Here is a 25877-nt window from a genome sequence, read left to right on the forward strand (position 1 = left end):
GATGCAAAATGGGATGTTTTTACACATAGGATTGGACAGCTTGGTAAAGGCCAAAGAAGGCAAGAAAGCAAAAATACACATTAAAGAAGTAATAAAAAGGATGCAATTGAAAGATTTGAGTCAAGAAGGCAAGAATATAAAAGAGAATGGTCTAGAAGATTAAAAGAAGCAATATTCTCATTCAAAAGGTTTTAATGACTAGGGGCCTGAATAGGAAATCTCGGGTATACCTGTGCCTACTGGAGAATGCACACATAAAGAACTCGACCCAAATCTGCCTTGCAAACAAGTTGGCGGCAGCATATTAACAAACTCCTTTCCTTATGTAAAGGCAACTTTTATTGGCAACCAGGTGTGTCTTACAATGTTGGTTCTTTGGGGGGAAAAAAGTTAGACTGGTAAAACCACCTCTGTAGCACTAGACTTACTGTACTTACAATTGCTGTGTAATTGTAAATTTTTCATAGTAGTATTGCATCTTGTGTTGATTATTAAGGTGACTGATTTAGAAACTGCATGGATAGAAAATTAAAAGATAGATGAAGAAAAATAATTTTTCTGTCTTCTAAGAAAATGGCAAATAACTGATATTTATTAAAGATCTTCTTACAACATGGATCAAAACAATAGTAACTTCCAGGTTTAGACTTTCCATAAGGAAAGGCAGAAGTTATTTAAGAAAGCTTGGATAAAAACTGCTGATGAGGTGTCCGAGCAGGCCAGCTTTTCTGGGGGCTGATAGCTCCTTGGTTGTGCATGTAGACAGTTTCAGAAATCTTTTTAGTCTCTCCTACTACTGGCATAAACAGTGCTTCTGTAAAAAGAAGACTTCCTGGCCTCTTGAAGACATTCAGTGTCTGGGAACCTCAAACAGGGGAAAACTGCAGCGATATTCTGCATAAATTCAACCGGTTTACAGGGAAGCACAGGCCACATCCCAGTCTCACAGCTGGAGAACAAGGAATGCCTTGCTTGCTTGGAAAAGTGACAACCAACAGCACGGCAGCCGGGGAGGATTGGGACGACAAAGATGCGGATGACCCAGTATCTGTTCCATTCATTTCCTTGGGAGGGGATTTACTATTTTTGCTACTTTAGCTTACGCTGGTTCTCCTACTGCAGTAAGTTATACAATGAACACTGTGTAATGCCAGTGTGCGCATACTTACATTTGGGCTTCTGTCCCAGAAAAGAAACTCTTTTTTAAAAAAGGGAAATCAGATCTCATGTTTCTGTGCAGGCATAAGTTTCTTTTGGCTTAAGCTCATGAAAAATACAATACAGTTGCATATTGTCTGTTAAGAAAATAAGAGTAAAGTTTGAAATAAGGTGACTGAAGACAAAGTATAAATCCAAAGAGGAAAATTGTAAGCAGATTCTGTATTGGGAGAAGAAATCTAAGGGATGTGAGCTTCATATATATGAATGCATATGCATTTTTTCATATTCTTGTTAACCCATTTGTTTTGATGCCATAATATATTATTAATTTTATTTTCTTTAAATGAATCTGGCATGTGAAATGTATGTATATCCGTGTCTTAGCTAAAATTGAATTTAAACAGTTTCTGTATCAGCAGTGGCATTAGAAGTTGAAATTTTTTGCATAAAGATTGTGCAAGAGGACTGAGGAAATAACTCTAAGAAACGTATTTCGTGTGGAGTCTTTCTGGGTTTTATATTTTAATTTCCTAAAATGATTTTTGTCTGGGCTTTTTGTTGTTGTTGCTTTCTCAAAGGGCTGGCAGGGTAAATGGCATCTGTAAACCTGAGGGTAGGCTGCAAAGTTTTTCCTCCAAAGCCTTCCTTTCATGTTTAGCCAAGTGAGAGACACGGAGTGAAATGTAAAACTCTGGCTCAGCGTGTCTTCACGGCCTTCTCTCTTGGTGAATATCTGGCAGGACAGAAGAGGGGCTGAAGCCACCCAAGGCTGCTAACCACAGTGTCCCTGAAGGCACCGGCCCTGAGCCCAGGTTGCTCGGAGTAGGAGGAATGTGAAGATGGTGCTTGAGGGCCCTTGCTCCCGTACCCCCGATCCCCATCACACCTGGTCCTTCTCCCTTCATCCTCTCCCTGAGACAGAAGGAAAAGGCATTCGCTTTACGTCTCTTCCGAGTCATTTGACCATTGCTCTTTAATCCCTGGTAGTCTGACTGAGAACCAAGTGTGTATTTTGTTAAACTTTTTTCTGTTTGAAATTACATCTGGAACTATTTCTATTTAATGTGGCAAACAAGCTTTGCAGAAACTCAACCTATACACTGGGAAAGGAATTAGCTGTATAATATAAACAGATATTTGTACATTTGAGTGAAGGTTTGTTCATGGCAGGCTTCGTGATAAACTGCATATATGCAATATCAAGTTCTAACAATTAAATGATGACTAATTGATGAGTTTGATCCCTTTGACATGACCTGCTGTGCTGGCACTCCTGGTTTGTTTTGGTTTTGTTTGTTTTTTAAAAGGTTTTTTTTTTTTTCCCATTTTAAACGCACAGCTAATCTTGAAGTTCATCCTCAGTATGGGGACGTAGAAAGCTTTCTCCTGGGACAACAGAGTGATTCCTGGGAGAGCTCCAGCTGTTCCCTCCAGTGCGAGAGAGATGCGTGTGCCTTGTAGTAGCCGTAACTGTTTGGAGCCCCTTTCCTACCAAGTAATTCTTTGGCTCATAATCAATAAGGGGCTGCAGTTTTTCGGTTTGTTATTGGCGTGGAAATGGATAAGCAAGCAGTGTTCCCTTTTTTGTATAGAGGTGTGCTTCTTCTGCTTCCAACCTGCCTCCCAGTTCTCTCTGCACTTACTACATCTACACTGACTGTTTCCTTTGGTTTCTGTTTGCTCTACAGAGAGCAAAGAGGACTAAAAAATACATACATACAATGTTTTTTAATTCTTCTATTGTGGCTATGAATTTCCCCCTCAGTCAGTTGGGTCCTACAGATTCTCTGGTTGATGTCTTTTTCCCTGTCCAGGTTTATACAGTGGTCTAACCCACAGGATGCCAGTGGTGTCTACATTCAGCACTGATGCAGTTAAGTGTGATCATGAAGAAAAATATTGTTTGTGTCAGTCGGAGGGTCACTGGTTTTTGTGAAGAATTGCATGGATCCTGCTAATATAATAGTCTTAGTACCCATCCCAGATGCAATAGAATGAAATGTGATTTTCCTGTATTCGTATGTAAATCATACTAATCGGTAGTTATGTATATACATGTGGTTATCCTTTGACTGTTGGGTATAGAAAGAAAATTATTCAATAAACTAATCTTTAAGATATTATTTATCCATTAATTAAATTATTAATCTGTTCATAAAATCATACACAGAAATTAAAGATGGCCAAACAAAATGTATTATATTTTAAGTGTTAATTGCAAAATAAAATACCAAGTGCTCTGTGTTCTGACCAATGAGACAGACTCAGAACGGTAATTCCTTCTGAGGTTTCCCTTGCATTGTGTGGGTACCTCTTGAAAAATTGCAAGTGCAACTCTAGTTTACAGCCTGAGCTGCTAGAAGACTTGAGAGGAGAGACATAACCGTGGTGTAGATGTGACGAATAACATCACCAACATTGAATTTCATTAAAATTTGCCTTTTCCGTATGGGATGGCATTAAAGATGTGAAATACTGTGCTCTAGTAGACTATAAATGCTGTCTTTTCTATGGAAAGACTGTCTTAGAAATGCAGGTTGCTGCTGTTTGCATCATTAAGGGGTGAGCTCTCTTCTAGGTAAAAGTTCAAGAGAAAGGAGAGTTTTGAAGGCAGTAGCCCTAATAGTAGAGTTGCAGAGTTTTATGGTTCGCCCTGGCAAAATGTGGAGGGACAGACCGAGCAATTAAAAAAACAATACCTGCAGTGTATATAAGGGAGGATGACACAGTATTATATTGTAATCCTTCTGGCATACATTCGAGAGCAGCACCAATGACCTATAGTTTTCAGCTATTATGAAAGAATCAAGTGAAGAAAACCCAAAGGAATTTTTTCCAGTAATTATTTTTAGCTGTGTTTTTAAATAAATAATTAAATAAGAAGGCTTGTTCCAGGATTTACTATCTCACCTTTAATAAAGTGAGATTTGTTTTTCAAGCTGGAAAACACTTCCTTTATGTCCTCATCCTTAGCATTCCGAGCCTGTGAAATAAATAAGGTGAGGAAAACAATAAGCAAGTCAGACAGGTGGAAAACATGACTTCAAGGTCTTACAGCAAGTTTGTTATTCTAGCGCTGTATTTTCTTGCAGCATTTTTCTGTCAGATCTCTCAAGTGGTCAGTATACTTTCCAGTTTGTTTGTTGGGTTTTGGTTTGTTTTTTTTTTTAATGTTTAAGCTCAGTGAATTAGTACATGAGGGTTAAAGTACTATGGTTTTTTTGGCTCTCTTGTGTCTAGCAGCATTGTAGCATTACTGAAAATCATCGCAAAATTTAGGGGGAAAGGATGTTAAGATGGTATAGAACTGAAGCTTTTTCTATGCATTTGGGTAAAATCAGCAGAATCATTGCAATAAAATAATGCTATTGTGTATAACTTTACTTTGCAATTTTACGCAGTTTCATTCATAGTCTCAAAAAGAATATAACATGCATTCTATTTAGTAATACTTATCTAATTCTAGTGATTATTTTTTTTTTCTTCTGTAGGGTGTACCTCAGTTACCATGTGCCAAAGCATTGTATAACTACGAGGGAAAAGAACCTGGAGATCTTAAATTCAGTAAAGGAGACATCATCATTTTGCGTCGACAGGTGGATGAAAATTGGTATCATGGAGAAGTCAATGGCATCCATGGCTTTTTCCCTACCAATTTTGTTCAGATTATTAAACCTTTACCTCAACCCCCGCCTCAGTGCAAAGCACTTTATGACTTTGAAGTAAAAGACAAGGAAGCAGATAAAGACTGTTTACCATTTGCAAAGGTAAAAGCAGAACAAACTTCTTATTTTCTTTTAACAATTTCATTTACTTAGTAAGAAATAAGACAACTATTCTGTGGTCTTGTCTGTATATTTTTTTAATGGAGCTGCACCAATATGAAAAGGACAAGTAATTCTGCAGGTATTTCTCCTATGCCAGTCAGTTTCACCTTCCTTCTCTTTCTAAATTGCATATAATTTCTCTGAGGTTTTATTTTTGAGAATGCAGTTTTTCATAATTGCAGTAGTAAAGTTACTAATTTTTGAGAAATAACCTATGTTATGAATTGAAAGGTTTTCATCTTAAACACTCATTTTAAATTGTTGAAGTTGATACTGTTTTCAGCTTTGCATTTAGTAAGCAACATGTTTGGGATCTAGCTGCTAAATACAAAGTACTACTAAACTTTGTCATTCTATAATACTACTAATAGCCTTTTGGAAAATATGACGCTATGTTTCTGTTGTAAATAATCTTCTGTCTTGCAAGGCATATAATGATTGAGGGTTTTAACAGGAATCAGAGCTGTTCCTTTTCGGTTTCTGATTCTTTAGTATATCAAATTGCACAAAAATGTTACAAGATCAAATGTGAGGTAACCACTTCTGCCCCTTGCCTATTGAAATGAAAGGACGGCTACAATTCTAAAAAGGAAGGATATTAACATATGGGCAAGCAATGGTTCTTACAACACAGAGCAGCAATACTTTTTAGGATGATTGGCATTAGCTTACATATTGTGATTAATTTGTTTGCAAACGGTTTTGGTTTTTTTTCAGTCTGTAGTCTCGCTTGAGAAAGCATGTGTTTACAAATACTTTAACTTTCAGATGAAACAGTTACATATCTCAGTATAAGCAAGAGCAATGTTTAACATGCACGTAAATCCTTTTTTTATATAACATTCTCAAAACCATATCTAAACCAGCTGCTCTGTGTAGATGTGAAAGAAATCATATCACTTACCAGTGTTCTTAAGTACTTAAGTAGAAAGGCAACATCTAGGGAAGATTAGTTAATGAGTCAGCTGACAAGGAAAAAGATTCAGGTTCTGTTGATTAATACCAAGGATTTAAAGGAGGGTTGATGAATACCATGGACTGAACATGGCAGGAAGTCTGGCACTAAGGACAAAGTCAGATGGCTGAGATTAGCTGTGGACAGTTAGCTGAACTCTGACAAAATAGGAATGGCTGGAACTGACCTCAGTCCCAAAAGCAGCATGTTCCTGTTATGGAGTGCCTTCTCTGCGGTTCTTGTCCATGTATTGCTTTCTCTGATTACCCATGCGTTATGGAGAGAAATTAAATTAGAAGTTTAATTAGAGCTGGGAGACATAATCACTGCATGTTCACACAGGATGATGTTCTGACTGTAATTCGCCGCGTGGATGAAAACTGGGCAGAAGGAATGCTGGCTGACAAGATAGGAATATTTCCAATTTCATATGTTGAGGTGAGTAAAGCTGGGCCCTTGGTAAGGTGGTGCCCACTGTGTATTTCATTTTCTAAAAGGAAAAAAATCAATACTGGTGATGATTCTAAAATAACCTGAGGTATAAATAGTCTTACACCTAAAATAATGTATTATTTTAGATCTAAACAATATGACTTAGTTTGGGAAAGTTAATGACCTCGGCATCTGAACCAGTGATTTTACTTAGCTATTTGATATCTATTTTCATTGAGTGGAATTGGAATGAAAGCACTTGGAGGCAGTCACTGTGTTCTCTTGTTAGTACTGGAGTCATGCAGTCAATCACAAACCACACTTAACTGCAAAATGAAACCAATCAGCAGGGCAGAGAAATAGTAAGCTTTGCATGTCCCTAATACCTGCCTCTTGAAAACAAATTAGCACAACCAGAAAGAGAGTATAGGCTGTTGTTAAGCAGGTAAAGCATTGACTTTTACATCCAATGGACTCATATGACATCTTGTGTATCTTTGTGCATTTCTCATATGTGATATGACAATTTACAGGGAGAGGTAGCAGTTGAGAAGGTTTCCCCAACCTTTTAAGGTTTAAGAGTTGAAAGCTGTATCTTCTATATGGAAAGACATAGGTGATTAAGAACAGTGTGTACAGCTGCAGCAATGGTGATTAAAATTTGCATTATAGAAAGATACAGAGGTTTGGAATAGTGTTCGTCTTTTTCTGATAGGTATGCTATGGATAGCTGGTAAGACACATTTCTCCCACTGAAGAGATTTTATTTAAATAAATGAGGCAGAACGATGAAAGAAAAAAGCATTTTCACATTACCTGTGGGATGAGAAATGTTTACCTCTGGTTACACATTTTTTCTATGACCTTACTAAGAATCCAGTCAGACTTTATTAATTAAATTTCTGAATACTGTCGTGATATGGGAATTTTTTTAAAAATTACTGTGCTCAACCAACATGGGATTTAATTTCTTTTTAAAGGGAAAAATACGTATATTCTTTTTTATAAGTTGATGTAGGATCTGTCTATTTGGGGACAGAAAATTTCGCGTTACTGAAAAAACAACAAAACCAAAAGGGTTTCAGCCCGATTAGTGCAATTCCAGCTTCAGTTTAAGAAGTTTTTAAAAGCCAGTTTAAGAAGTTCTTGCCCCTGGCTATTCATTCCTAGCTCCTTGCAATTAACTGCCCCTCCAGTTCAGTCAGTAAAGCTTTTTGTGATGCTTTTTAAAACTAAATCATTTAACTTGGCGAAGTTAGAAAAAGCCCTTTCCTAGGGCTGCCACTTGGGCTAGCTATTTAGGTAACAGCTCTTTTTCCATCTCCACCAAAGTCTGCAAAATGGAGATACACTGTTGAGAGAGAGGAAAAAAAAAAAAAAAAAAAGTAAAAATTATAGCCACAAAATGTATTTCACTCTTGATGTTTTCAGACAAATTCTATCAACTAAGAAAATATGTCTTCAATTAACTCTTTTAGAACAGGCACAAGCACTTGTGTACACACTCTCAAATCCCCACTAAAATGATGTGGGAAATCTAGAATGATAAATAATACCCCAAGAGATACTTCAGATTAGATAGGTGTTTTTTTTCAGTCTATACTAAACTGAAACCCATGATGTGGTGGAGAGCAGTGAGATATGCAGAAAACTATTAGTTTGAATTTTGAAATAGTTGTTTTCTGAGATTATATAACTATTGTTCTGGAAAATATACATACAGTTGATACAAACAAGTATATCAAATCGTTCTTACCTATGTTATTATTAAAGACTCTGAAGATCAGAAGTAGTTAGTAGTTTTGAGGTATTTTTTTATATGTAATTTTTAGTTATAGTTCCCAGTAATCATTGCCTATTTTTGTCATAATGGCAGACATATCTTTGCCTTGTGTATGTTAGTCCACATCCTTTTTTTCTTTTTTTAAAGAATTTGAATTAGTAGCTGCATTTACTGGAGATTTTCGGAAGTCATTAACTTTAAAATTAGTGTAGTCTGTGATGTTTATTCTGTAGTACAGGTCTGATACTTGCAGTGTTTCTTGTACAATGAGATCACAGGATAAAATTTTAGATATGTTGAAGTCCATGAAAAACTCTGATTATATCTGAGGACAGTTTTTTACCTGGAGGAACATTTTATGATTCAGTGATTGCTAGTCTGCTCTATTCATTTATATCACTTTCACTTATTAAATTTGTGGTAATAATAGAAGCTTAGACTGAAAACATTTTGAGAGGCATTTTAATAGTGATTCCATTAAAAGTATAGTTTAAGTGACTCACAAAACATTACATCTTTATCTGTAGACACATAGCACTGTGAAATAGTTACTTCTATCTGCAAATGAAAAATAAATAATGCAAACCATTGCAGAAAATGAAATTGTATTTTCTCAGAAGTACTAAAACCAAACAAACACTCTACTTTTATTAGAGTAAGATCTGATTAATGTATCTAAATAACTAGACTTTTGACTGGTGGAATTTCAGCGTGCTTGCATTAAAAGCAGCTCAACCAGGTTCTTGCACAGAGACAAAATAAAATGCAGTGAGTCTAGCAACTGTGTGATTAAGTTCATAACACGTTTATCTATGTTCCAAAAAGAAAGATTAATACTATCTGTTTAGTTCTGATTAGAATTTTTCTATGTGAAGTACAGTTCTGGGTACAACGTACATTTCTTAGACCTCAAATTTGATATTTGATGTGCTTTAACACTTAGTAAACACACTCCAAATCTAAAAAGTATTTAAACTTTTACTTATTCAATACTCGTGCAGAACAACTAGAAAAAGACAAATGCCTAGAATTGAAAAAGAAAAATCAGGGAAATCACTTTTCAATCAAAATGTCAGTAGAAAATAATGACAGCTCTTGTTTTTCCAAGTTAACATGAACAACTGGGAAACACCTTTGTATTAATCCAGCTCCTCTAGCTTTATTTATAAACTACATTGTGGAGGTGTAGGGGGAAAAAAACCCCTAAGTTATCTAAAATGTTCATTGTAGTAGAATTTCAAGTTCATTGTCATTTTATACTACTGCATCCATCAGTTAACACAATTTTTTAGTCAATGAGAACATAACATTTTGTGTACCTAGTGTGTCAGGATGTTTGGTTGTATTTGGAGTTGGTTTTTTTTTTTCAGCATCTCCTCCTGTACCAAACAGGAGTGTTTCAAAGCAAATCAATTTTTTATTGTGTCTATACATTTTTAGGTTGGCTTTTAGGCTGGATTTCTGGCATGGTCTTTTTAATGTTATACTTACTAGAATAAACTTTGCCCATCACTGTTAGGTGATGTGATCTAATTTAAAATTCTCAGAAAAAGATACTCAGACTTGTTTAACAATACGAACTCAGAAGAATAAGATAAAACTTTTTGTGGGAACTTTCCTCTATTTTTTTGACTGTTTTGCCTGCCTGGACCTTAAAACAGAAAATTTATGCAAAAAATGTTGTACATTATGGCTGAAAATATAGATGGTTAATTTTGAGTAGAAAATTATAGTCTAACGCCCACTATATTTGAAGGTGATAATCTCAATGTTATCATTCCAATGACACCTTCTGAGCATCATAGTTTTTATTAATTTCCCTAACAAAAACTGCAATACAAAACTATTTTGTTTCAAAAATTAATACAGATGCAGCTCTGCTCATGACTGTGATCTGTTCAAGATTTGCAAAATCATTCTTACGCTGGTTTGGACAAAATATATTTGTTCTGAAACCTTAATTGCAAATTTAAGCTATTACATATCCTTCAGGATGATGCTTAGCAAAAAATAATGTCAAATAAGGACAACGCTTGCCTTAGTTCCACTTACACTTTACTCTTTTGTTTCCAAATATGTATGAAAATGAGATATTGTCTTGAAACTGGAATTTGACTAATAATAGTGTGGGTAATGAGGAAAAATAACTCCTTGGCATATGGTGATATAGTAAAATTGCACACATGAAAACTTTGGATGAACATGAATGGAAAGATCACTTGTAGAGCGAAGCACAACTCTGAGACCTTGGAGTAGATCCTGCATGGTAGTTTACATGATAATTTCTCCAGATGACTGCAAGTGGGTGGAAACCCATCTGCTAGCCTCAGCCACTACTGCAGCCCTGAGACCCAGCTCAGCTGGCTGCCTCTATCTTGTCCCCGTTTGGAATGTTGTTCTGTTTCCTGGGTTTTGGCCGGAAGAGGAATTGGATTTCAGGCTACCTGTTGCAGCAAAGATTTTGTTGAATGGAAGAAACAAGTAAATGTGAATGTAGAAGTTAAAGTAAAGAAGCTTCTGTTCAAATGTTTGTTTAGGAAGTAACTGATGTAGGAAAAGTGGGAATAGATAACAGTGGTATTTGTTGCAGAGAGGAATGCTGTGTTGAAGAATGCATGCAAGTTCTTAATTTCTCTTCTCAAGGAAGAAGTATACTGCACTCTGCAAAATATCCTGCAACTATTGCTGTCCTCAGGTTGCTTCTAAGAAAAACCCAGTAGTCAGTTCACTACCATGTTTAGATTCATGCTGCTGTCCTGTACTTGCTTCTGCAAATAAGAAACCTGTGTACGTTGCTGGTATTTGAATCAACTCCATGGGCAAGCCTTGACTTTTCTCTTAATAGGTTGTTCACTGTATAGAATTAATCAGATTCTGCAGGTATTAATAGCTTCAGGATGCAAACAAACACAGTTAGGTCTAACAGGTACCTTGGGGTGCTTTTAGCAGAATGGCTTTTGGTTTTGTTTCTGTTTTTGTTTTTTTATTCCTGGGTGATCCCTTAAGAACTACCTAATCAGAAAAGTTGTTTTAGAAATTAGCTTTTCTTTGTCTGATCTGTGTAATTTGTGAATAGGCTCTTTGCTAAATAAGAGAGTAGATTAGACAAGAATAGAAGTGGTTGCAGCCATAGTTTAAGAGCATATGGAAGACCCAGATTCTCAAGAAGGACATGAAGAATTTCAGTCTGAGTTGGAAAAAATAGAATGTGCAAAATACATAAAACAATTAGTCTTTGAAAAGCCTGTATGTTCTTCCATGATGAGGGATAGGACCCTGACAGGGGTAGCAGAGTAAGCTTTTTTTGGTCTTATTTTCTGTTTGTTTCATATCCTTCAGCCTCATATCGGTGTTCTGTGATAAAATAACAGTTGTTTTCACTGGTCTGTTAAAAGTATGTTTACTGTAAATTTAAAATTTTAATAAATAAAAAACTAATTCTCTAAATAATGGACTTGCAGGTTACTTGGAGGAAGCTGTATGGTTATGTCTTCAGTACTACAGAAGTGGTATAAAAATTTTGTATATATGATCCCTGTCCAGTATTAACATGAAGGAAAATCTAGCGTCCACCTTTTTCTTAGGAATGTTTGCTGCTCTGACATTGTTGTCTCGTATCCTTCCTGTTCTCTTCAGCTGCCTTCAAATCCCCCATTATGCCCCTCTTCCATTGCATTATGTTCTAGGTAGTTCTTCCTCTTCAAGCTTTTCATAATTTTAATTTTCCTGCTGTTACATCCTAGTAGGTTTTTATGTCAACTTCTCATTGTTCCAGTAGTTCTAGTTTTGAACGTTGTCTATTTCTTCTGTATATGTATGGCATTTCCTTCCAGAGCTCATCTTTCAAATACCACTTGAAAGTCCTTTTCTGTGTTAAAAAAATTATGTCTTCTTTATTCTTTTGTACCACTTTATGTATATCTACTTGTCCTCAGAGATAGGAAGGTGTTCAGTGTATAAGCTGTTGTCATTTGTGGGAGCTGCTTTTAAATCAGTGTTGATGCTGTCATGATTAGAGACGTGTTACTTGTCTAGTAAACTTTTGATGGGGTTAAATATTGCTTTAAAAGTCTCCATGAGCATAGTAGGTATCTTAAGACTGATGGAAAAATGGGTAAAATAGAAGAAATAATATGGTGAAGAATACAAATAGTACTTCCACAGTAACTAATTTCATACTGTTGTCCTGATGTTCTTCAGAAAAGATTTTTTCCCTTCCTCATAATCGGTCACACTTATCAGAGTAGCAGTATTTCTAGTAACATATTAACATTCATTAACTTGTTCAGAAAACTGGTGCTGGTGTTATTTCAGCTCATGAATAAATGAGAGTTCTGACATTATTATTTCCAAAAACTCTGAAATATAAATGAGATTTTCTGGAAATAAAGGGTTTGTGAAAAATGTAGTGGGTTGTTTTTGTTTTTTTTTTTTTTCTTGGTTCTCCCTTCCCCCTCACATAGCTTACATTTCATTGTAAGAAGAAAATGTGTGGGATTCCATATTTCTTCATTGGAAAAGAAGGATTTGGTTTCAATTAATATAGTATTGTAACAAATTAACAAAAAGAAAATTTCACTGTGAACAAAAATTTGTTAGATAAGCTTAAAAAAAGAGAAACGTTTGAGGGATTTTAGGCACAGAGATGCTGCCTCTGCATTAGAAAATTCATAACTTGAGAAGGTATTTCCACAGAATTGCCAATGTATGTTTCTTTTCTCCTACTGTCTTATGCTTATACAGCTACTTGTTGTCAAGCAGTATATTAATATAGCTGGATCTTTTAGTCTGTCCTACTATGTTCCTAAATCTGCATTTAGGAAGTGTGTTTTTTGCTACTGATCGTGTTAAAGACATGAATACCAAGGGATACTAGGAGGAATGTCTTCAAGAGCCCACATGCAAAGGTGTGGGCTTACATCATCCTTGCAAACAAAACGAAAAAGGCTAAAAAATGAAATGAACATTCAAGAAGTTTTGTAATGCAGATTTTTATATTATAAGGTCAAAGGGGACTGCTGTGATTTAGTGTGACTTCCAGATAACATAGTCAGCAGATGTTGCTGAATTAATCGCTGCCTGGACTAGAGCATGACTTCCTTTCTTGATTGGAATTTTACCTCTGATGGGTATTCCCCACCAGCCCAACAGTAAGTGTGTTGAGTTTGTAGTGAAAGACTTGTCACTTTGTAGTGACTAATTTGTAGAATAGGTCAGTATGTCGAGGTTTTAAGTTGCATGGTTTAAATTCTATATTATTATTAATAAAAGGAAAATAGATTTTTTTTTGTTACATTCAGGTGATTTTTGTATATAAAAAACCACTAATATGTGACTATCTTTTGTAGTTTAACACAGCAGCCAAGCAGCTGATAGAATTGGATAAGCCCTCAGGTTCTGCTGTTGACTCTGGAGAAGGTACCTCTGGGGCAGCCCACAACAATTCAACCCAAAAGCACACTGATACTAAGAAAAACACCAAAAAACGGCACTCTTTTACCTCCCTCACTATGTCCAACAAGTCTTCACAGTCTTCTCAGAATCGCCACTCAATGGAAATTAGTCCTCCTGTCCTCATCAGCTCCAGCAACCCAACTGCAGCAGCCCGCATAAGTGAGCTGACAGGACTTTCCTGTAGTGCCCCTTCTCAGGTAATTTACATTAAATCAAATATTAATCAGATGTGTATTTTTTAAAAATAACTGGAAAGGCTAATGATCTTGTTAGGTTACTTCAAATTAACTATTTATATGTAATTAGTATCAACGTATGCTTTCACAAAGTTTGTCTTCCAACATGAGAGCATTTAAGGAAAACGTTTTACAACACTTACACAATGATAGCAAACATTTTTGGTCTTTTAAGCTAATTTTTTTCACAGTTGTTAGTTTCTTAAGTGCCACAAAGATTTTTGTTCAACTGCGGAAATTAGAAACTGGAGTGACTTAATTTCTTGTTTGTTGGTTTTTTTTTCTAAATTGAGTATAATATTGGATTTTAATCAAGTGCATGCAACTAAAAGGTAAATTCAACTTGGAAATTACATGAATTCCAGAAATGTCCCATATGAATCTGATTGTGATAAGTAGAAATATTTGTTTGTCTTTATTTATTTGTTAATCTCCTGTTTCTTCAAAGCTTTTAGTTACAAGTTAGAGTAGTTCATGAGCAATTGTCTTTTTCACATAGAGATTACACTTCGGGAGAGGAGGTAGCAATGGAAACTAAGAAGTGTTGGTGTCATTTTACATGAGCTGGTAAATGTGTTTTATTTGCATGTCTTTGGGATCTGCCAGCCTTTTATGGAAAAAAAACTGACATGGTAAAAGTGTTTTTCACAATGCTAGTTCAATATATTTCCAAAATTTTTGGAACATCAGGAAAAAACAAGTGAGCAGTGTGATCCAATACTGTGTGTATGAGTATCTAACAAAACACTATTTCTAGTCTAAAGTTACAGATCATAGAGTACTGGTGATTTTGACCATGAAGCTTACACTTGTGTCAAAACCAGCTCATATTAAACTACTCAGAACTGACCCTTCTGTTTTTTTTCCCTTTGACAGGTTCATATTGGTACTACAGGACTGATTGTGACTCCACCCCCTAGCAGCCCAGTCACAACAGGGCCTTCATTTACCTTTCCATCAGAAGTTACCTACCAAGCTGCTCTTGGTGTAAGTACCTTTTAAGAAAACTCAGCCTTCCTGATTATCTTTGGTCTGTGCAGACTTTTTTTTTTTTCCCCTTGAGTTCTGATACACTGATTTGAAATGATGATTTTATGATATTGTCTATGTGATAGATGATGGTATAAATTGAACTATAGCAAGAGCATTATTGATACAATAATGTTCTCATCCTGTGATGCATATCCATTTCTTCAGCTTTCCTCTGTCACTTCTCTGTAGCAAACACAAGCAGCACACTTCCTTCTAGAACAGTGTATCTTTTCAGCATGAATAGCAAGAAGATTATGCTGGGGGAAGGATTAGGGGGGAAAAAAAGCAAGATGTTAGAAAAAAACATCAGCCTGAGACCACAGCTGCCAGATATTTTTGTCTTACTTAGATCAATATTATCAAGATTCTCTGAAATAAGTTTCAAAACTCTGCTTTCTTCTAATTCAAAAAAATTATTTTAGTTGTGTGTGTGCCCGTGGCAGATGAAGAACATATCTAGCATATCTAAGTTACATTCTTGGAGATCAATACGAAAAACTGTTGCAGATGGCCATCTTTTAAAGGAAGGAATACATTGCAATGCTGTTTCCTTTGGACAAAAAAAATGTCTTCAAAAAGTGCAGGATTTCATTACCAAAAACAGCTGAAATTCTTCACTTTGCTAAGCTTGTGACAGAGAAGCTCTGGAATGTCTTATATCATACTGCACTTATCAGAGCTTGACCTTAACTGCAGTAAAGATTGTGGATAGCAGTTTTCAGAGATCTTGAAGGGAACTTAATGAGCCTTCATTTTGATCATAGGAATTATTGAAATTTAATTCTTGTTTCAAGTCCAAAAATTGTGCCCCTAACCTCGGGATGGGGGCGGAGCTACAGCTGAATAATGAATCTCCACTTAGTTTAAAACAAACAAACCAATAACAACAACAAAACCAAACCCAAAACCAACCAAACAACCCAGACAAAAAAAAGAAAAGACAAGTCTTGATCTTTTTTAGGTGTCTAATTCTCCTTGCAGTCTTTAAGGCAAGTAAAATGTGATGAATAACTTTGCTGCTAAATGTGTCTGGTTTTGTTTTCAACTTTTGGCACTTGGATGATTTTACATGTTTGTCTGCAAAATCGAAGGCAGAATTGTCTTGTCTTCTGTTGTCAACTTTTTGTTGTTTAAATAAATGCTTAGTTGTGGCTTGGTTGCAGTTCAGAGGTTGTATTTTGACAGCTTTCTTTGGGACTTCAGTCCTGAAAATTTTGATGCTGTTGTTTTCTGAATTATCCTCAGTACCTCCTTCTAACATGGTAAACACATGGTGAGTGCATGCCAGAACTGGATATGGTACTGCACGGTCTTTGTCAGTGATGAAAATATTGATGGTATGACATTTTTACTTTTGTCCTGTTAGTTTGATGTTTATATCTTGAGAATTTGCATCCATTCATTTAGCCTGAGTGTAGCACAAAGTTTGTTCAGCTAAATACCCACAGTGATCCCACAAATTTTCATCATCATTAGTGATGCAGGAATTGCTCTCATCCAAGTAAGTGTATTTCACATTCTTTGTTCTTCAGGCAGATGACCTTATTATTGACAGTTATACAGACAGTGTGCTTTTGCCCTGACTTGCTGAGTAATGCTGGTTGCACTGTAGCAATGCTGTGTCCTTTTATTGTTAACGACTCCTTCAATCTGTGGATCATCTGTGCCATCCTGCTCTTAAATGTGTACTAATCTGGAACTAATTAATAAGCTCCTTATATTTAGATTCATATTTTAATGTCACAGAGTGGTTGAGGTTGGAAGGGACCTCTGGAAGTCATCTTGTTTAGCATCCCTGCTGAAGCAGGGCCACCTGGAGCCAGTTGTCCAGGACAGTGTCCAGATGGCTTTTAAATATCTCCAAGGATGGAGACTCTACAACTGCTCTGGGCAACCTGTGCCAGTGTTCAGTCACTCTCAGTGAAAAGCTCTTTCCTGATACTCAGACTGAACCTCCTGTGTTTCAGTTTGTTTCACTGGGCACTGCTGAAGAGAGCCTGGCTCTGTCATCTTTGTACCTTCCCTTCAGGTACTTCTATACATCGGTGAGATCCCCCGAGCATTCTCTAGGCTGAGCAGTCCCAGCTTTCTCAGTCTTTCCTCATAGGAGAGATGCTCCAGTCCCTTAATCTTAGTGGCCCTTCGCTGGACACTCCAGTATGTCTATGGCTCTCTTGTACTGGGGAGCTCAGAACTGGGCACAGTACTACAGGTATGGCCTCGTCACTGTGGAGAGGGGAGGGATCACCTCCCTGGACCTGAGGGCACTCCTAATGAAGCCTGGAATACAACTACCCCTCTTTGCCACAAGGACACATTGTTGGCTCGTGTTCAACATGGTGTCCACCAGGAAGGTCCCAAGGGTCCTTTTCTTTTTTTTTTTTTTTTTTTTGCATATGAGGTGTACATCTAGTACTCAAAACAATTAGCTGCTTGTGTACTAATCCATGTTATCTTTCATCCCATCCTTCAGAAAATACCTCAGAAAACTGAGCAAACAAAATCAGCGTTAGTATCATTTGTGCTGTTAGGCAGAACACAAGTCTAGCTAACATATATGCTACAAACATTGAGTAATTGATTTGATTTGTGGCCAAGATAGATTTTGAAGAGGATGGGGTAGGCAGGATTCAAAGCATAATTTCAAAAGTTCTGTCAGAAGCTGCTTTTTTTTTTTTTTCCTTTCAGTAACAAACTCTTTAGTTTGTTATTAAGACTCAGTAGTTCTTTCTTTGATGCCAATATGTAAAAATACTTTGTTTTGGTGCTGGCGTGAAGTCATTAAACCACCTTGGGTGCTTTAGTTGCATAAGCTTGTTCAAAAGCGATCTCACCATTGATACCCACAGGAATCAAATCACAGTGCTGAATGCAGCATGGAGTGAAACTCCTGCCACATGATCATCCTGTACCCTGGAGTGCTACTTTCTCTTTGTGATAACCATATTCCTGGTTATGTTTCCAATTAGACATATAATTCCCATTGAGAATCTGAATTATTCTCTGCCAGACTCTTTAAAAGTCAGTAACTTTCTGTACATAATGTTCTGTTTCTTCTTGACTTGTTTTCAGCATGACTAAAATACAAGTTGGCAGCTGAGGCTACCGTTCAGGTCGTCCCTGTGTTCTTTTACTATTGATGATATTAGATGATGGTGCAGTTTATAGTCACAGACTGTGAAGTGTGTCTTTAACGTCCACTTTTCCTCTTGCTTCATGAACTCTTGTTTTAATTTTAGAAATGTGCAAAACGGTTCTGACAGATTAAGAGAGAAAGTAGTGCTCTTTTCTCTCTAGATGTTTCCCTTCTGGAAAAACCCTCCCGGGCATTCTGAGCATTAATTTTAAACTGCTGAACAATTGTGATTGCATGATTTAATACATCAGAAGTGGTTAGCTTGAGTTCTTTTGCTTTTGTATTTTTTGCTTTCAGAAGTATAAACCCCTGCATTTCTCTAAGCTTCCCCCTTTAGCTTTTTCGTTGTTTCTGAATACTAAGCAAATGACAAGGGAGTTGGATGGGAACAGGGACAGTTTCTCTTTAGCGTGAAGATGCTTTAATTGAATCTTCTTCCAGTCAATTGTTTTCGTGTTTATAACACTATTTATAATTGATTGTTCCTTAGGAGCAAGCTGTTCATACAACTTATTTGGCTTCATGCCAGACTCAGATTAAGGGAGAAAGAAGAAATCAGAGAGGATCCTGAACATGATTCCCCATCAGTAGAGAAGGATATATTCCTTTACAGTAAACCTGAATTTATGCATCTTTGCTACATTTATCTGTCCTGAGTCTAGAAGAAAAGAAAAACTAGTGTCTTCTCTTATCTTCTTGCAGGAAGATGGCTTTTTTTATTGTTAAGAGGAGATGTTTTGAGCTGTCTTGTTGGATAGCAAGTTTCTCGTAAGACAGTTGAGATTTATTCCTAGCCTAAAGGAGCCTGTGAGTCTTTTATCTGTGTACATGTATAGGATCACATTTTAGTTTGTTAACGTTGTTATTTTGGGAAATATTACAGTGGTTCAAAAAATGACAATTTTATTAATTTTATTTTGTCCATAATAATCTTTTGTAGATGTTATGTGGTACCAAACCTTGTATGAAGTAATGTACACATTTGAAGACAAAATTGACACAAATGAGACTTAGGCATGAGAGTGTTTTTCTTGAGTGACCATATACACTATCTGCTGCTTGTATCACTTAAGCAAATTTTAATTTGCATTCAGAAAAACTGTGATAATTTATTTAAAAGTTTTATTTTACAGTAGGAGTTCTGTAGCTTAGATCTTTAGCCAGCAGCATTAATTCTTGTTTTGTGTTTTGAGGTTTGATTCTTTGAAATTGAAGAAGCTGTGAACTGAGACAAACTTCTCACAGCTGAGGCTTTTGTCTGTGATATTATCACTTACAGTGTTCTCTGGGACTTCAGACCACAGCTTTGCCCTTAATGGGGGCATTAATTGGTCTGCTTTTCTTGGCCACTGGCATTTTTGAACCTTGTGGGTGCTTAGTATATTTGAAGTTCTTGATAAAATATAAATAGCAGATGTCAAGTTCAATAGTTGTTGGGTGAAAGTATGCACGTACAATTATGTAAGGCTCATTTACTTGGGAGGAAATTCTTGGATGTAATTTATAAAGTAGTTATCTAATGGAGGAGATCTAGTTGCCATAGATCTTGCTGAAAAAACTCTTAAAGAAAGTATGTGATTTGAACCATGATATGGGAAAAACCAAGGCAAAATATACCACAGCAAAGTTAGAGTAACATGCAAAAGCAGCAGAAGAAAAACAGAATGTAGCAGCAACAGATAACTTACTTTCCTTTAACTCTGCCTTTATAGTCTCTTGAGAAGTTAAAAGTATTTTGGACTGCAGTCAACTTAGATATCCATATTGCTGCTTTTGCAGATTGAATATGTTGACTTTGAAATGGTGGCTTGGTAGGTGCGCTTAACTAGCAGGAATAGGTGGTCTATATTTGGATGGTTTACATTCACTTATGTGCTGAAGTTTTCAAAAATTAAAAAAAAAAACTTTTTTCTTCTGGTCCTGTTCTCTTACCCACACACAAAAAAATTTCCCCTCTATGTTAAAGTATATAAGGTAGTCTGAATTATTATTAATGAGGTACAAGCTGTGAAGGTTATAGTATACTGATGACATTCAGCGCTCTCTCATGTAGTTCCAGCTGATTCAATAGTGCAAGTAAGTCAGGAGGAGGTTTAAATAGGGACTGAGTTTTGACCAAGGAAAATTCAAATCAACTTTGGGAAGAGGAAGCAGCTGAAAGAAACAGTGAGGTTTTGTATGAGAGGACTGTGCTTGACAACATATAGTTTAGGAATTCTGTTAAACATGATCCTTAATATGTTAGCCCTCAGGGGATTTTGCAAGTCATATATTTTTTTCCTAGACCTTCTAGGAGTGAAGACAGTTAATGAATGTTTTTTTTCACTGCTGTGCCTTTTGTTATTCTTTGAGGGAGCTGATTATTGATCTTCACTTGACTGATAGGGGAATGCAGCCTAATTATATTTAAGCATAGTAATATCTATGAATTTCTAGAGCATGAGTATAGGTACTATTTGAAGTTTTTACATAAATTAAGTATCAAATTACATAATGATTTGTCTTCTAATTAAAAAAATATCACTTATTTGCTGTTTTATATGCTTGAAAGTATGCTTGTCTGAAAAGTAGTTGCAGAAACTTTGAATTTTTCCCCCCAACTACCTAAAATAAAAATACTCTTATTTTGATAAACATATTTTATTAAATCACATGGGGTTTGCATATTTTCATTCACAGAATGTTGAATATGGGAATCATCAGAACTAGCTTGTGCTCTGGAGGTAGGTATGTTTCTCAATAGCTAGAAAAATGGTTACATGCCAGAAAACATTACTTGAAAACTTGGCTAGAGCATTTGAATCTATTCTATCAAGTTGTAGCCGTGCAAACTGAGGAACCTTAGTCCTCTAAAGCCTATCAGGTAGCTTATTTAGATTTCTAAGTACTTGCCAAATCTTTAGGAGTTTAATTGGGCTGTGGCTCACTGAAGGTTTCATTACCGTAGTAATAGACACAGGGAGGGGAACAGAACCTGAATAAAGCAGAATAAAATAGAGCTGGGAGGGTGCCTTTATTGCAGTTAAAGATTCAATGTATATTGTGTGTTCAAATGAATAAAATACAACATCTAGCATTTATGTCTCTAGAGATGCAGGAAGTGTGGAATTGTGACAGCCTTGGTATTGTGCATGAATAGGTTTAATTTTAAAAATTTACAGCTAATCATCTCCTAATGTGGATTTACAAGTTCTGCCATGTATAAAGGAATCTAGATGCCTAAAAAAAAAGATCTGAATTTATGTTTTATAGACGGGTTGCCTAAAAGTCAGATGCTCACATTCATCTTGGATTCAGCCAAGACATTTGTTGAAGCTGACTGGGAGGGGGGAAGTAACTTCTGCTATAAGCAACTGGAAGAGAAATGTTGGTATTTCAGTATGAATTATTGATATATTTTTAGAAGATTGTTGGACGGATGGGTATCTAGAATATGAAACAAATGCAATTACAGTTCTTGTAGATAACTCAGCTATTAGTACCAAAGCTCACAGTGATGTTTCTCCAGCAGGTCACGTCTTTTTTGTGTTGGATACAGGAGACCTATTTGGTCTTAAGAAATTGTTAATATATGATCAGAAAAAAAAGCATTAAATAAAATAGGAATATTTCACAATATACCATACAGTTTACATCATAACTAAGCATAAGAATTTTGACTGAAAAACTATAAGAATTAATCAGTTTTCTCTAGATTTGAAAGCTTTTATTCATGGAATTCTTTACTGTGTCTTCAGGACATTTTGTTAATTTATATTTTTATGTTGTTTTAAACCTGTAGTGGTGTGGTTTAGAGTTTTGTTTCAATATTAAGGGATTGCGTTAAGTCGAAGATCATGTTTGAAATTAATTCAGTTTTACATTTTCAAGTGTTGCAGGCTTTTTGTTACTCTTTTTGTGTGCGTTGTAACACAAATAATTATTTTTGGAAGGGGGGAAGGAAAAATTCTGCTTTTGTGAGAGACTTTTCCCAGGAGTGTCAGTACACAAGGTCCTAAAGAATTGTCTGAGGCTTTAGAGAGCAGAAGGTAACAATTGCTTCATTGAGTCTCAAAAGGCATAGAAGCCTGTAGGCAGGACCCCCATTACGATCTGCCTGTAAAGGAACTGGGCCTTTTTACTGGGGTGTTTGTTAAAGATTACCAATCTCAATAATACTGAATTTCAAAAGCTAACTCTTTAAACTAGAAGAATAGGAGAAAGTGGTAACAATACCTCAGTGACTGTGGTCTCATATTGTGCCTGCTTTTGTAACCCATACATCAAAAGAAACTTTCCCCCAGAAGGGGTGGTTTTGGGTGCACTGCTGCTGAATTGTGTATTATGTTTCAGCTTCAGGTGACAAAAACAATCATGTTTTGAAGTACAGTCAGCAGTAGGACGCAAAATCAACCTCCTGGAAGGCTTCTGAATTTTTGTCGAGTCCCATCCTAAAGATGTTATAATTAGAAACAATGCTTTCCATTTTTCCTGTGCTGAGAAATTGCTTGTCACTTACTTAATTAGCTGCCAAGACTTCAAGATTTTAAACTGGAAAAAGAAATGCAGACAAACCTAACTCTCCACTATGTGGTACCAGTAGGTAAAGAAATACTGAACTTGGCTGGTTTTTTTCCCATTTCCTTAGAATATCATACCTTTTTTTTTTTTTTTTTTTTGCAGCTGATTCACTCATCAAACAATATTGATCATCTGTTGCTATTTTTTTTTTGTTCTCATAAAAACAGAATATGAATCCCCCACTTCCGCCACCACCTCTCTTGTCTGCTGCAATCATTGCATCGGCCTCTTCTGGACCTCAATCTGCAAGTGTAATACAAAGGCCTACATCTGGATCAACTGACCAAATGGCACATTTACGACCGCAAACTCGTCCAAGTGTGTAAGTAAAATTGAAACTTTTCACTGGTCAGAAAAATGGAATGAGATCAGCAGGTTCACATGTACTTGTATCATGCCAGCTGGCTATGTTCTGCTAGAATTCCCAGAAAGCCAAGCGTACAACTCAGAACAAAAGCCACAAAGCATCCATAATGGTGATATCCCCGAACAGCCTTCATACTGAGGGTTACTTATGTCCTAGGTAAGTATAATCAGCAGTTGCTGTGTATAGAAAGGACTTACTTCAAAAATATGAAGTATTTATTGTGCAGAAGATTAATGAATTCTTGAGTTAGCGATGAAGACTGTATAACTCATAAATGGCAAACTCTGGAGTGGATTTATTCAATATTTTCTGTTATGTATGGAATGAAAAGGCTGTTCTCATATGGAATAACTTGTGCCAAAACACACAAAGTGCTGTATTTCATTTAGACTTTTATGTTAGCATGTCATTGTCAGACTGCCTGAGTAAGTTGCGATTGAAATTTGACTGAAGATTCTACAGTTCAGTAATTAGTGGGTGGCAATCTGGAGTGAAGGCAGAAAGCTGCTAGTTAGCTTTATGTCTTAACACTTGTAATACAAGCAAATGTGCATCATGCTTCTGGGCGAAAATATTTTGTATATTAACATGTGCTGCCGGCATCTTTCTTCTTGATGTGTGCAGCTTGGAGAATAAGAACAATAAAAGAAAATAAAAAATTCAGGAGTGGCTGAACCATCTAATAGGACATGTTTGAATAATGCAAGGGCTGCTTTTGTTCTGTGTCTTTATTTTTATCTTCCCACCAGGTTTCCTCCCACTCCCAAAGAGCACCCTTCTTGTATAGCAGGTGCATATGGATTTGGGCTGTTTCTTTGGTGTCATGCATTTTAGCACTGCTTCTTATGGATTATTGTGCTTAGTGCAGTTAATCAAGTTCCCATCTCATTTATTCCCATCCCCCATCTTCAAAGGGTTGCTCTATATGAGGATACTAATGAAATTTGGAATGATTTAACTAAAAGGGTTGTTAATGAACACCAATTAAAACACATCAGTTGCTTTCCCATAGAGCTTCAGCATGTGGCTTTGTACATCACCTATAAATCATGTACCAGTGAAGCCTTTTGCTGCCAATGTGTCATTTGTTGCCTTGAAAGCATATTTTGGACTTGCTATATGAGGTACCTATATTGCCTTTAAAACATTTTTCCAGAAAATGCAAAGTTTCCTAGATGGACAGCAAAGAACAAAAATATAATGCAAAAAGAAGCAGCATACAGTTAATGCTGTCATTACTGTGCACAAGAGACAATTTTGATGAGGGAATGTTTTGTAAAGTCGCTTTTTTACCCCTGGGGTGACAAGGGGAATGAGAAAGACTTGCATTGCAAGTAATTGTGGATCTTTTTTCAAAAAAAGGCAGTATTCTGCCCATCTGCCCTAATTACTACCTCTTGTGAAAAGTATATTATTTTTGAGAAAATGTGATTTATTAGAATGCTTCCCATAAGGTGTGGATCCATAATTATATAAACGTTTTTATATACATGGTTTAAACAATTTTGTTATGTTCAAAATATGTCAGAAAATAGAACACTGTGGTGGTTAAAACAGTATCACTTTTTAATGTGATGATAGGAAATTATGCAATTTTATTGGAAGACTTCTGTAGCAATATTCCAGTATGCAACTGCAGGAGCTCCGGTTTTGTTTTTACTTTTTTTTCCCCCTGAGAATGTATTTTTAAAAACAATAAATGTAAAATGTTTCTGAACTTTCGCTATGATTTCAGATGCACTGTATTAAGCATTAGTATTGCTTAGAAGGAAAAAAGGAAGTAACCTTTACAAGTGAGTAGCTGCTAACTACCTTACCCAGAGACTTCAAGTTCTAGTAACGTGTCTTTCTTTTTGGCACTGCAGTTGTACCGGGTGATTCCAATTTTGCAATTTGAAAAGTAGTTCTGATATTGATCTTTCACTCCCAACTAGCAGAACTTTTCAGTACACCCCACCCCTCCAAAAAGAAAGAAATCGGGATGTCACAAAGTGTAGGAGAAACTAGAAGCATATGTAGGGAGGGAGAAGTGGGTTATGCTGGGATCTGTAGCTGAGAAACTCCTATTTAATTAAGTTCACTAAATTAAGAAAGTAGACAATCTTATTAGAAGTATTGTACATTGCATTAAAGTGCAGTTAGGAGGATATTCTTAAAGGTCATTGTTTACCTTAATACCACCATAACTTCTGTTTTAATATTGTAACAGTACGATGGATCAACTAACAACCCTTTCTGCCATGCCTTCTCATCTGCAACTGAACTTTCTCTGCCAGAAAACACAAGCGATGTTTCGAATTGTTTTAGGTTTATCAATTGCATCTACTTTCCTGTCTTTCAGGTACATTGCTATATACCCTTACACTCCTCGAAAAGAAGATGAACTGGAACTGCGTAAGGGAGAAATGTTCTTAGTATTTGAACGCTGTCAAGATGGCTGGTTCAAGGGAACTTCCATGCATACAAGCAAGATTGGTGTTTTTCCTGGAAATTATGTGGCTCCAGTTACAAGGTATATTTTTATACAAGTGTCTAAACAGTTTATCTAGTTTCAAGTCCAAAACGATTCTGTTCTTGTATTTAATGGTAAAATCGGATTATAGATGAGCTGTGGGTTTCAGTAACTAGCTCATTTTGCAGTTGTGTTTTAGTGTTTTGCTTTTAATTTTGACAGGACAGTGACAAGTGCATCACAAACAAAAGTTCCCATGTCTACTGCTGGCCAAACGGGACGAGTGGTAACTGTGGTCAGCCCTTCCACTGCTAGTGGAACATCTCAGAAGCTCCAGGGGAATAGTGTGACAGTGAACTCCAGCACAGTACCCACAGCTGTGGTTTCTGCAGCGCATATCCAAACTAGTCCACAAACCAAGGTCCTTATGCACGTGACAGGACAAATGACAGTCAACCAGGCTCGAAATGCGGTTAGAACAG

At 36.3% G+C, this 25877-nt stretch overlaps 1 protein-coding gene across 1 annotated transcript; it reads left to right on the top strand.

The window, feature by feature from the left end:
• Positions 1 to 963: 963 nt before the first annotated feature.
• Positions 964 to 25877, top strand: SH3RF1 (SH3 domain containing ring finger 1; the record flags this gene model as incomplete). Its single annotated transcript, XM_010085826.1, has 8 exons — positions 964 to 1044; positions 4653 to 4928; positions 6286 to 6381; positions 13507 to 13809; positions 14725 to 14835; positions 22744 to 22898; positions 25285 to 25455; positions 25618 to 25877. Coding segments are annotated over exons 1-8 (1453 nt in total), but the record flags the coding sequence as incomplete, so codon positions are not given.

The sequence above is a fragment of the Pterocles gutturalis genome, unplaced genomic scaffold (assembly GCF_000699245.1).
Source record: "Pterocles gutturalis isolate BGI_N339 unplaced genomic scaffold, ASM69924v1 scaffold27060, whole genome shotgun sequence".
NCBI classification, from domain to species: Eukaryota; Metazoa; Chordata; class Aves; order Pterocliformes; family Pteroclidae; genus Pterocles; species Pterocles gutturalis.